Source organism: Lissotriton helveticus, chromosome 7 (assembly GCF_964261635.1).
Source record: "Lissotriton helveticus chromosome 7, aLisHel1.1, whole genome shotgun sequence".
Lineage (NCBI taxonomy): Eukaryota > Metazoa > Chordata > Amphibia > Caudata > Salamandridae > Lissotriton > Lissotriton helveticus.
The window spans coordinates 1424824128-1424837089 of NC_136068.1; the positions used below are offsets into that span (position 1 = coordinate 1424824128).

The 12962-nt window shown below is 41.4% G+C and overlaps 1 protein-coding gene across 1 annotated transcript in view; it reads right to left on the bottom strand.

Moving 5' to 3' along the window:
• Window positions 1–12962, bottom strand: part of LOC144770330 (myosin-1-like) — a 266975-nt gene that overhangs the window by 31523 nt on the left and 222490 nt on the right. Inside the window, exons 29-32 of the mRNA XM_078654762.1 lie at window positions 12353–12549; window positions 10387–10570; window positions 9695–9860; window positions 5490–5614 (exon numbers count right to left, since the gene is read on the bottom strand). Coding sequence (XP_078510888.1) covers window positions 5490–5614; window positions 9695–9860; window positions 10387–10570; window positions 12353–12549 — 672 coding nt within the window. The remainder of the gene's footprint in view (window positions 1–5489; window positions 5615–9694; window positions 9861–10386; window positions 10571–12352; window positions 12550–12962) is intronic.

A 12962-nucleotide genomic window follows, 5' to 3' on the forward strand; every position in this document is an offset into this window, starting at 1 on the left:
TGGAGCTATCCAGGAAGGCACTCAGATGCTGGTTAAGGTGTGTCTCTAGTAACTTAGCAGGGGCAGGGATGAGAGAAATGGGGCGGTAGTTTTTCAATGTCCCAGGGTCCAGAGTAGATTTCTTCAGTAGGGGCTTGACAATGGCCAATTTCCAAGGAAGGGGATAGACGCCTTCCGAGATTGCCAGATTTATGACCTCGTTAAGAGGGGGTAATATTACCTGCCTGCACTCTTTGAAGATTTTCAAAGGACAGGGGTCAAGCGGGGATCCGGACTTAAGTTTGTCTAGGAGTGGGCTAAGAAGCTCAGGGGTAGGGAGGGGAAAGTGAGTGAAGAGGCGGCGGGGTTCAGACATCTGGCTTTCCAAAGGAGGTGTGACGAGCGAAACGGGGCTCCCAGGGCTAAGGTTGAGATCTTCCAAGTCTGTGTAGATGTCCATGATCTTAGTATGGAAAAAAGTGGAGATCTGATCACACAGTTCTTGTGAGGCGACTATGGGGTCAGGTGACTGGAGGAGGGACAAGGTGTCAACTATTTTAAACAGGTCCCTAGGGGAGCTGAGTGAAGCAGTCAGTTTAGCGAAGTGCGCCTTCTTTTCTGCCAGGTCCGCAGCTTTATAGCCTTTGAGAAGTCTTTTGTGTTTGTCCTTCTCTATGGGGTCGAGATGTAGCCTCCAAAGTCTTTCTTGTTTCCTACATCCCTGTCTGAGGACCCTAAGGGAGTCTGAAAACCAGGGGGCGGAGGGCCGTTTCCTGGCGGAGTAGTGTTGCTTAGCCGGTGCTAGAGATTCCACGGCACCTGCCAAAGTATTTGACAGATCAAGGGCTGCAGCCTTGTCCCCAATTCCTAACAGAGGCTTAATGTTGGACATGAAGGGGGTAAGAGTATCGTTGTTTAACCCCCTGAAGTTCCTCCTCGATTCCCACTTGTTGTTGTCCAACTGGGGCGCAGTGGAAAGGGGAAGAACAAGATCGAGGGGAACGGCCAAGTGGTCCGATCAGGACAGGGGGAGGGGAAGGCCAATCTGAAGCCGGGGATCGTTAGTGAAAACCCCGTCCAGAGTGTGCCCGGCTAGGTGAGTTGGACTATCCACTACCTGAGGCATTCCACAAGTGTCAGAGGAATTAGAGTTCTCCAAATGAAATTGAAGTCCCCAAGAATAGTGAAATTGGGTCTGTCCATATAGGATTCCAAGGTCTTGAGAAGTTCGAAACTAAAAGCGGACCTGGGGCCCGGGGGCCTATAGATCAGGATCCCAGTGAAGGACACAGTGGGGGAAGGGTTTAAGGCAAAGTACAGGGCCTGGAAGGGGTCAGACGGGGAGGATAGGTGATCGATTCAACATATTATTGAGTTGTGATACAAAATCCCCAGCCCCCCTCCCCTCCGACCAACTCTGTCCATTCTGGCCAAGGCATAGCCTTCCAGAATCGCATTTATTAGGTTGGGCTCAGAGGAGTCTGTAGCCCAAGTTTCAGTAATAAAGACCCAGGTGGGGTTTTTGTCCAGAATGAACTCCCAGAAGGTGACATTGTTTTTAACTAACGAGCGGGTATTGATAAGACAACCGGAGTAATTAGACATGAGGGAAGGGCCTGGCCTCTTAGGGGCAACCCGCTTATGAGTGGTGTCCGAGGAGTTTTGATGATTATCTCTATCGTTACATCCACAGTCTGGAACATTGATGAACAAGTCCGGGGTGTAGGAGTGATGGCAAGATTGCCACGGAGGTTTGAGGGCTTTTAGGGCGGATAGAGTATATAATGGGTCACCTGGAGCATGGGTGTGTATAGGGCCAGCCTCCCTGGCCCCTAGCGCTTCCTTGGCGCTGACGGGTGCAGACGGGCTGGACTCTGGCTCGACTCCGACGCGATTGCGGCGCGTCCGCTGCTTGGAGTCATGCCCGTATCCTTATGTACTGGCGACTAGAGTGCCGAGTGAGAGATGTCCCACCCAAGATGGCCGCTGCCGATTTGCGCAGCCCGGGACCGAGGAACTCAGCACCTGAATCGGCTGAGGACCGTGGGTGCGGGTAAATGAAGGATTAAAACTGCCTTTATGGTAGCAGAGTGCAAAATAACAATGTGGCCGTGAATAAAAGAGATTCAATTAAAATATTGGAAGCGTCACGATAAAATCCGTGAACACAACCAACATGAGGGTACACTCACACAATTCAGCAATTCACTCAGCACACCTCCCGGCTTCCGCCTCAGGAGTAAAACAAACAGCAATCTCGTGCCTGCCTCACGAGGGCTCCTTATGTACTGGCGACTAGAGTGCCGAGTGAGAGGTGTCCTACCCAAGATGGCCGCTGCCGATTTGCGCAGCCCGGGACCGAGGAACTCAGCACCTGAATCGGCTGAGGACTGTGGGTGCGGGTAAATGGAGGATTAAAACTGCCTTTATGGTAGCAGGCTTCAAAATAACAATGTGGCCGTGAATAAAAGAGATTCAATTAAAATATTGGAAGCGTCACGATAAAATCCGTGAACACAACCAACATGAGGGTACACTCACACAATTCAGCAATTCACTCAGCACACCTCCCGGCTTCCGCCTCAGGAGTAAAACAAACAGCAATAAGAGAATCCATTTGCCCATCAACATGGTCTATGTTATTGAGCAGGGATAAATTACACTGAGAGACATACTTTAGGTACATCAACCAATAGGTAACAAACCTGTGCATGTACTAAGAAGCATACTCAATCCCTTGAACACCTTCTGACTCTCCAAGGAGAGCATGGTCAATGATTCTATATTCAGAGAGGTGTTCAATCCCCCTTTGATTGGGAGGGTATTGGTCCCCCTCCACAGACACGGACATCTGTCATTATTTGTGCAACTGATTCCTGCATTGCAGTAAGGAAGCTAGACAATGCTGTAGAGAGTCTGACTGCTGGACTATAATGGAGATCGGCCACTGTTTTGCAATGAACTCTGAACTAGCTTCCACATTTCTCAAGCCGAAGAACATCCCAGAGGTGAACATGTCACATTTGGTAATTTGGCCTGTGAAAAATGCATGAGAAATGTGAGGAATAAGAAACAAAATAAGCATACAGTTAAGACAGAACAAAAATGTCCACACTAACTTCAAATAAAACTATAACATGTATTAGGAAAAAAAAGCGAATCATAGATTTATTGGAAACATAAATATATAGCCAATGAAAGAAAACAGGAAAACCCCTTACAATAAAAATCAAAGCAAATGGAAAAAGAATGGACATTTGTTAGGTGTGAGATAATGGCCACAGCATTTACCTGCTCCCAAGATTTGCTAGTAGCAGAATTGTAGGTGCATGTGGTTGAATGCCCAACAGATTTATAAAAGATTCCACCTTCACACTTCCAACAAAAAACTATGGAGCAACACAAAGTCCAGAGAGACCAGTATTAAGATTGCCTGATTCCAACGTTTAAAGTGTAAGGGTTCCTTTTACAGTAATCTTTGGTGAATTCAAAACATCTGGCTGAAAAAGCTAAGAGCAGAAAAGTTGAAGTCTCTCTTATGAGTTTAAGCAGCTCACATGAAATTTGTGGTTCATATCCATTAGAAATTCCACATTTGAACTTTGTGAAATTTTCATACCAGAAAGTTTTATGAAAGACCAGGAGGCCATTCGGGCTGAACCAACAAGGGGAATCAGGGCTCACAATGCTCAGGGGTTCCTTTGGTCCTCTTCTCCACCGGCCAGAGGCAACTTGTCCAGAGTTGTCCATAGACATTGGCACTGTTGGTTCACATCAGCTTGTTAACCTTCTTCTGTCAAGTCAGCAGGAGTTGATTTCCTGGTGCCAAGTTCTCCCCTAAATACTGAATTTAGGGGAATAAGGGGAGCATAGGGTAGTAGAGAATGGGCTACCTACCTGTAGGGTCACTATGCCGCATATATGACCACGTCCTGTAGTAAGTGGGCATAACCCGGACCCTCTGTAGCCTCTGTGCCCTAGGTACTAGGGATACATCATTTACTGGGGACTTACAGGAAATACTACAGGTGTTGCCAACTGTGGATGCAATAGTACAGTTTTGGGAAAGAGATCTAGCACTGGGGACTTGGTTAGCAGGAACCTAGTACACTTCCAGTCAAAATCACATCAAATGGCAGGTAAAAGTTGGGGATGGCTATACCAAAAGTGACACTTCCCTACATGTTACGTCTAAGGTAGACCATAGTTTTTATTGACCAAGTGAAGTATTGGATAGATGCCAATTTCTAATCTACCTTTAGTTTCCAAACCTCCCTTCTCCAATACCGTGGCATAATTTTCTCTCATGAGGATTAGTTGGTACCAATAACTCATGATTTTTTTTGTATGTGAGTGCACAAACTGCTTTGCTTTTTTCTCTGTAGGACATGAAAATCGTGGCACACTTAACTGAAGCATTTTGCGCATTTTGCCTTTGAGTACTTTCCTATCTAATTTTTTCTTTCAAAGAGTCGAAAAGCATGTCTGCATTAACTCACAAGCATTTTGTATTTGCGGGTATAGTAAAAGAGTAGAAATGAGATGAGAAGGGGAAAACCCTTCTGCTGGTATGCATTTTCCAAGCTCTGTCTCTCTTAAATCTCCAAGAGGAACTAAGGCCCATATCTTTTAGTAACACATCATTCATTAATTCTTCTGTTCTCCTTGTTGTACACTGCTGACTTGCAAGCTGTGAATTATTAATACACTGTTCGGCCTCAGTGAGAACTTAAATCCCCAACAGTGGGAACTGCTTTGAGGGGACAAGATTATGCTGTGTTATGGAAGCATATGCCTTTTAGAATATTTAGCAGGTTTCAAGCTACAGCAGAGGTAAAACATTTAGGGGTGCAATAGAAAAAAAACACTTGGAAACCCACAAAACAATATAGTTTTAGTGTAGGGTTAGGAATTAGGATTAACAATAGATTAGTATTTGGGTTGAGGCCAGACTGAGGTGTAGGGTTAGAGTGAGGTTTAGGGTTAGGGTTAGGAAAGGACTAGGGTTGAGTTAACAGTTCGGATGTAATTGTGTGAAGGTTATTGAAATATATTTCCCTCACAAAGTAATTTTTTAAAAATTTATTGTAGAACATCTAAGGAGATTTGAAAGTTAAATTACTGGTCCATATACATGATATGATCCATATTCCTTGTGGACATTTCCATTTCCTTTTACAATGGAATGTGCATTTTTTCAGCACTCTACAAAGGTAATATGCCAAATTCATGGACGTGCAACACTATAATTAGGAAATGAACCTACTGACAGAGATGGGGAAGAGTTCATGGGTAAATATTGAGTCAAAATGGCACCTGAAGGGAACAGTATCAGGTGTGAACCTATAGACTTGCAGAAAATATATAACACTGAGAAAATGTTCGCCAAAATGTATCTCCACTGGAAGGGCCAGCTATTGCATTGTTAAATACCAATGGCTGTTCTGAACTTTAGTTTTCTACTATTAATTCAGAAAATTAATCTGATTAATTCAGAATATATAACATACCTCTGCTTCTTCCAAGGCACTCAACAACTCTGACTTTTCTTGTTCGGCTTGTTTTCTTAGTTTTTCAAGCTCATTCATGCTCTTTCCATAAGATACGATCTGATCTGTCATGTCTGATATTTCATCTAAACACACAAAAAACAAGCCAAATATATTTGAAAAGATTGCGTTAAAGAACAAGTCATATTTACTCCATATTTTAATGATAGCAACTAAAGTATATATTTTCAGGGTGTACCTTAACTTTCCATGTCTGGAGAGCATTTAAAACTTCATTTCATAAGTTCAAAAATGTTGAATTTTTTACACAGTAGTCCTCATTAGAAGTAGAAGTCATACTGAATGAAGTTCTAAAACCATTGGCTATGATTGGAGTCGTTGGCCTGAATTCTAAGGTTAGTGGAACGGACATGATGCACAAGAGACAGTGGGCATATTTCCATGCCTACTTAGAGCAAGAAATTGGGGTACTGGTGCTACTACCTCACTGCTCACATGGTATCGATCTTTCACAACTGTTATTTATTGCAACCATCATTATAAACTATCACATTTGGCTTGAACCCTTAATTATTAGGGAAGCAATTAACATTTATTTACATAATATGTAGAAAGCATTGCCAATATTAAAGTCCAAAGCAGGCACACTAAGTAGCCCATTAGTAGATCCATTTCTAAACTGACACAAGAGACAAGTCACTTCACACTATTGGTGTTCTATGTATGGAACTTTTATTACAAACAATGAATCTCATTTGTAAAGAGAAAATAAAAACATGTTTTCAGGAAACGTAACTAAACATTGCCAATAAATTGTTCATTTGTTCAGATTACAAACTTTTTGGATTTTTGCAACACGAAACGTATTTTATTTTTTTGTTATGGGACAGCTTTGGGCCAGGTGTGTTGCTTCTTAGTCTCATTCGAAGAACTGTATGTTATGCATATGTCTAGGTTTTCAGTTTTGGAATCACTGTTATTATCTTAAAACTTTTTAGGCGAATTTATGAAGGAGGAATCCAAATTTTTGAGTCTATAATTCTGAAAAGGCCCCTAACTTCCTCCATGTTCTGGTATCTTCAATTCATAAAGTGTTGTACAATTGTTTAAAATATCTCTAAAAGGATTTATTGAAAACACACGCACTAGTTGCACCACCGTAAAACCATACAACTTGAAATAGTTGTTTATCAACTACCCATGGACAAATCAACAAAATGTATATTATACATGGCATGCGGGTTGTGGAACATAAATTTTACAATCAATGCCACCATCTGTGACCCCACTCAAGCCCAATATACATCTCTCATCTTTCTAAGAATTCATACTTACAGTTGCATTTACCTGATACATGCTTATTCATTGCATATCTGCATAGGATATACAACTAATCCTTATTGAAGATGCCCTGTAAGGTAGACATGAGGCATAACAATAGAAGTTGTCTCTTCAGATGCACACACCCACTATTTATGAGAGGTGCCGGATGATATAGGCATGTAATAGCGAGAGGAGTCAGTGTTAGTTCACAATTTGGAGAACCCTGCCAGCTTCTAAATTTGCAAATCAATTGCAGCATTTATCAGGTAACCTGACTAAGTCATAAATTATAACTACAAATTGCATGAATAAGTATGGGTGACTGTGAAGAGTTACTTGCAACCCAATTTTCACAGAGTATGTGTGGAGTATGAAGATATGTGTTGAAATATATTATGGGGTCAGATGGTCATGTTTACTAGTTTGGGTTACTAATAAACTGCTCATCTACTGTCAATAACATAAATTGATATTCTTAAGTGGGGTCTGGTGGCTCAGTGTACTAAAGCAGCCACTACAGGAGCCTGTGTTCGACCTCATGGTCACAGGTTCAAATCCCGGCGGTTCTACTCAGCCTTTCATCCATCTGAGGTTGATAAAATGAGTACCATTGAATTTGGTAACAATAAACATCTGTTATTCAGCGCCGAGACACCTACGGGTAATCGTGAGCTATACATATATGTTATCTTTAAGTTACGTCTCATTACCGTGCCTGAGTTTATGTATTGCAAGGTGAGTTATAACTTAAGAAATTATAAAGATATCACACCATTTTTATAAATCGGTTCCTGTATGTTTTTCTGAAAAGGCAGTCTCTAATTTTATGTCTTTCATAAATGTGATCTGGTTGTCTCAGTAAATTCATATAATTCTATGGTGTCTACTTCAATAATTTAGTAAAATTTCAGCAAACTATCTTCAGAGCTCAAGTGTCTATTTTATCATTGAGTTTTTTTAAATATTTTCTGACTTTAGTTAGCCCGTCATAATTTATCTGTGAGTGAGTTAAACAATTTTTTGTGCTTTTACCTCGTTTAGTACTGCCAAGGTAGAGCAGAATCGTAATGAAATGTGATGTTATGGCTAGCACCTAAAACATTCATTACACCAGTCAATCAACAGACAAATGTCAAGAACTAAGCAGAAAACATCAGGACATCTCATTTTGCCGTGTAGAAATTAAGGGACTGATTATGATGTGAGTCAGAAAGCATCCGACTGACAGTCGGATTCCCTTAGACCGTGTCGGTACCCATCTAAAAAAATTCCGACTGACCGATTATGATGCTCATGGTCGGAAGGGGAACCGTTTGGTCATTTCGAATCGATTCCGACTGGCAATCGGAGAATCCGAGTTGGTTGGAGCCAATTTGTACAGCTCTATGGACAGCATTTCCGATCGACCGATTACGATGTCGGATTCTGACAGCCTTTCTGACTCGGTCCGTCCGACATGAAAAGGCTGTCGGAAACTGATTTTGGGGGACCCTAGCAGGCCCCCTTTATCCTGAGGCCTCTGTTTGGGGGCTGTGGGGGTACCCATAGGACCTCCATTTAAAACTATGAACAGTGTGGCAGGTACCATGGGGTGCCCACGACAAGGTGCAAGGTTTTCCTCAGGTACCCCTTTTCCCCATAGGAGCCTGTGTTGTCACTCGGGACACAGGCTCCCATTGAAGTCAATGGGAGTCCTTCCCAACGGTGTTCGGAAGCATTGTAATCGGTTGTGCGGAACTGCCGACCGTGAGGTGGTAGCAGCCGAATCCGACAAGGAGTCGGGCAGTTTAATTCCTGAAAGACATCGTAATGAGGCCCTGAATGCTATATGCCCATTTCGTGTTTCTGAAATGTCAACAGAACCCAATCGACCACAGCCATATTTAAGTCAGGTAGAAGTTGGAATATGTGAAATGTATTCATTTTTTTCAATGTATGGTGACAGTTATGAGCTGTATATGGATAGCAACTAGTTATGCTTTATCACTTATTTGCAAATTAAGTTTTCAGCTATGCTCTGTTTCTGAAGAGAATAAGCTGAATTTGTATTATTATTCTGAATCTCTTTTCTCCAATCAGATATCAAGCACCATAAAACACATTTGGGATAAAGTAAATAAAAAAATAGTTCACTAAATTGACAAAAATCAGTTCTACACAATGTTGCTTTCTTGACAATTATAAGCCGCAGTGTGATAAAGCAATTGGGCTTTCTAAAATATTGAACATTATTTCCTACCAAATGAGCTTTAACTCCATTGTGGTATTTAATAAAGCAGAAAACAATAAGACATGTGTAACATGTTGAGTCCTCATGGAGTCAGAAAAATTAAGAAACTGAGATTAGTAAGAAGTTTTTGATTGCGAAATGTTGGTAGCCCAACCCAACCAATTGAAAGGCTAGACCTATACCTTTGTATGTTGAAGAGGTGGCTGTGAATGTCAGCATTGTTTCCTCAGGTATAGCACTCAACCACTATTTAGTGATGTTCTTGAGCAGGGTATTAGGATTTCGCTAGTAACACAATGCAAGGATAACTCAGAGAGAATTGTGCTAATGTTAGACTACATTATAAATCTACTTGTGAATTCGTTTTGAAATGTGTGTGTTTCAAGGGAAGATTTGGAATTAGTCCCTGGCCAGTATTTGATAAATCCTAGAAAATGTATCAAGATAGGCTTCTTAATTTTTGGAAAATATTTGATATTTAAAAGGAGATGTACTGGAGAATTGTGTGGTTTCAACATTGTTACTGCAAAAACAGAATTTGTAGTGGCAATTTTTGGGAAAATCAATACTGTCAGTCGAAGACATTCACTCGTATGATTTTTCCTCTTTTTTCATTAATTACAAGTCTTTACTTATTTGAAAAGGTCCTTACGCTGTAAATTTTTGTTTTCACGTTTTACTGTTTCCAGATGGTCTAGTGCTTCTTCATAAGAATTCTTTAGCTTGAAAAGCTCTGTACTCATTGAGCGAGATTCTTTGTGAGATGCCTCTAGCTCTGCTTGGCTCTCTTCATACTTCTGCTTCCATTCCGCCACAAGCTTTACATGGGATTTGGAAAAGGAAAAACAAGAATTTATTTAGATATTGAAATATAAAAGCATTAATTTCACACATTCTGCATTCCTGCAGATAGATGATAAGCACAGTAATAGATTAGTAAGCAATTGTCTGATGGCTATTTACAGTGCATATTGGTATTTTACTAATGCCATTTTTCCAGATATTTAAATGGGACAGCTACAGATTTACATCATGCATGTCATAGGGATGTTCTTAGGCATTCATAACGCATCATCCATGCACCCAATTATAAAAATGTGTTTTTTCAAAATAATTTCACAAAATGCTACTTTGCATGCAGACCCTCTTTAGAAAGGGATTTGAATCCCTAAAATGTGTTTCTGAATTCCTCACATGTGCAGTAGAAGAGCCAAGATTATCAGTCAAAAAACACACACATCTCTAGTTTACTGGTAATTTATTCTTCCAAAACCCCCATGTCCTGTATGTTTCCAAAGAAAAAATTAAATGTTTAAGGAACTCTGAAGGTCTCTTTTTCCATACCTTGTCGAATGTCCTCTGCTTCTTATCCAGGATGGCTGCCGCCGCATTGGCTCGTTCAAGATCATGCATCAAGTCCTCCACTTCGCCTTGTAATCGTTGTTTTGTTTTTTCAAGGGATGAACACTTCGAGTTTGCAGCTTCCACTTGCTCTTCAGCTTCTTGGAGGCGCTGAGCAATTTTTCTCCTGTGAGTTACATGGCACTGGTTATAAATGTTGTTATTCTGGTTCATAGCATTACTTACAAGAAGCAAATATGGTCAAATGTAACCTTTCATGATATGACAGTATAATGGCATAATTAAAGTAGGTGTCAATAATTTAACTAGTGCCCATACCAAAGTCACCTAGATTTTTCAGTTTTTTATGCCCTAAATGATTGACCTCCAGTGAGCCCTGAATCTTATATTTCTTACTCAGCCATTATTTACCTCTCCTTTACTCCCATTTAGCCCTGCAAAAACACACATTTAATATCACAGTAGTGTGAAATGAGCCCCGACTGCTGATTTGTACGTGGGTTTACCATTATATTTAATACAGTATCTGAGAATATTTTTTCTGGTAGTATGATACCCTTCATAAATATTGAAATACATTTAAAATAGACCTTATTCATGACTTCTCCTGGGCCTTGACAGCTCATGTGACATAACTGCTTATAGGCCATATATTGGATAATGTAAAGAGTAAATTATAATAAGATTTAACATTTTTGATACTGGTGACATCTTTCTTTTAAACCATGTTTTTTTTGTCAGTGGATGCAAATATGACTTAAAATCAGCCAGTACATAAAATATGTCTTGGAGTCCCCTGGCTAAGGTTTTCTAAAAATAGACTGAGGAAAGTAGAATACATTTAGAAGTTAAAACTCAAAGCAGTGGAAACGGGATTAAGCACGAAATGCATAATTTTACAGAGTGATAGTCAATAAAAACCACCATCAAGAGACTGCTTACAAACATGCATATATTGGTTAAGCATTTGAGTAACCATATTGAAGAACTGAGTATGCTCAAGACTTTAATGCTAAGACTTACACAGACTTTATTATCTGGTATATGTGCTCATCTGCCTCTCAACATTCACACACACCAAGATGCATAGATACTGATGATAGAGAGCTCTAGACATTATGGGGCCTATTACGATGGAGGATTTTCCGCATCCTCCGGGCCGGCGGAAGCCACTGCCGGCCCGGAGGATGCGGAAAATCCTCTGCGGACCCACCAAAGACCCACCGCCACATTAGGATGGCTGGTGGGTCCTGGTTTCCGTCCGCAGCTTTTCCGCCGCGGTTGGCTTACAACCGCGGCGGAAAAGCTCTAATATGGTGACGGTGTCTCTCAGACACCGTCAGCCATATTAGGATGGGCTGTGAACAATGATTTTCCGCATCGGGTTTTCCGCCGTGGAAAAGCATGTGTAACTTCACTGCGGGGGCCCGTTGCGGGCCCCCTGGGTGAAGGGGGTGTGGGGGGTGCACATGGGGGGTACCTATGGTACCCCCATGCATTTGTATGCAGTAATCGGCGGTGCCTGCCGCTTTCTGCATACAAATGCAATGTATGCATTTTTACCATTGCGGCGGATGCAGCTTGAAGCTGCACCCGCTGCAATGGTAAAAATAGAGGATGTGACCGCCAGGGTGGCAGTCACATCCTAATTGCACAGGAGGGAACTCCGCAGGCCATGCGGAGGTTCCCTCCTACTCTATGGTGGTGGACGGACTCAGGTCCGTCCGCCATCATAATCGGCCCCTAAATACTAACGAACCACATCTTAAGGATTTTGGGTACCCGAACACAACATATCTTAGGGTGTGTTATGCTTTAGAAATGAATACCCATAAAATAAAATGTTTCTATGGTAGATGCAGTTTTTAGACACTTGCTCAAAGGACAGTCAGAAATGAGGGAGGGTGGTTGAGCCTGAGACTTGTTTGTACTTAAATATGTCACCTACTTTGCTTCCTCAAGTTCGTCCATGCGCTGGATAGCATCAGTCTCATATTTGGATCTCCACTGACCAACTTCACAATTGGCCTTGGACATAGCCCGTTGGAGCTCAGACTTGGCTTCCAGCTCCTCTTCATACTGCTCTCGTAGTAGTTCACACTCATGACGGGCACACTGCAGTGCATGCGCAAGAGCATTCTTAGCCTATGCAAATGAGAAAGAGATTGAATATAATTTTATATGGCGAATGATGGAGCTATGGAGCAATGCAAAATTGGAGGTGGAAGAGGTCTACTCTGTTTACTGAGAAGGTGTCATATTTCAGATATTTTTCCAGTGCAGTTGTTTATTCTTTTTTTGGTTTTGTATTATTGTGCTCACAATAGTCGTGTAGTACACTTAAATGTTTTCAATGCCCAAATGTTTATTGCTAATATTCACAAGGGTGAAGAATGTTTGTACCTTTAACATCAACAATATCAGTCACCCAGCAGGGTGACCTCCGACATTAACAGCCTCTATTAAATGATTATTTGGAATGCCACCATCAGGAGATGGCAGGAAAAAAAAAATCATGGGATTTCCTAATGTTGGGGATGTCCAATAGACAATGATGG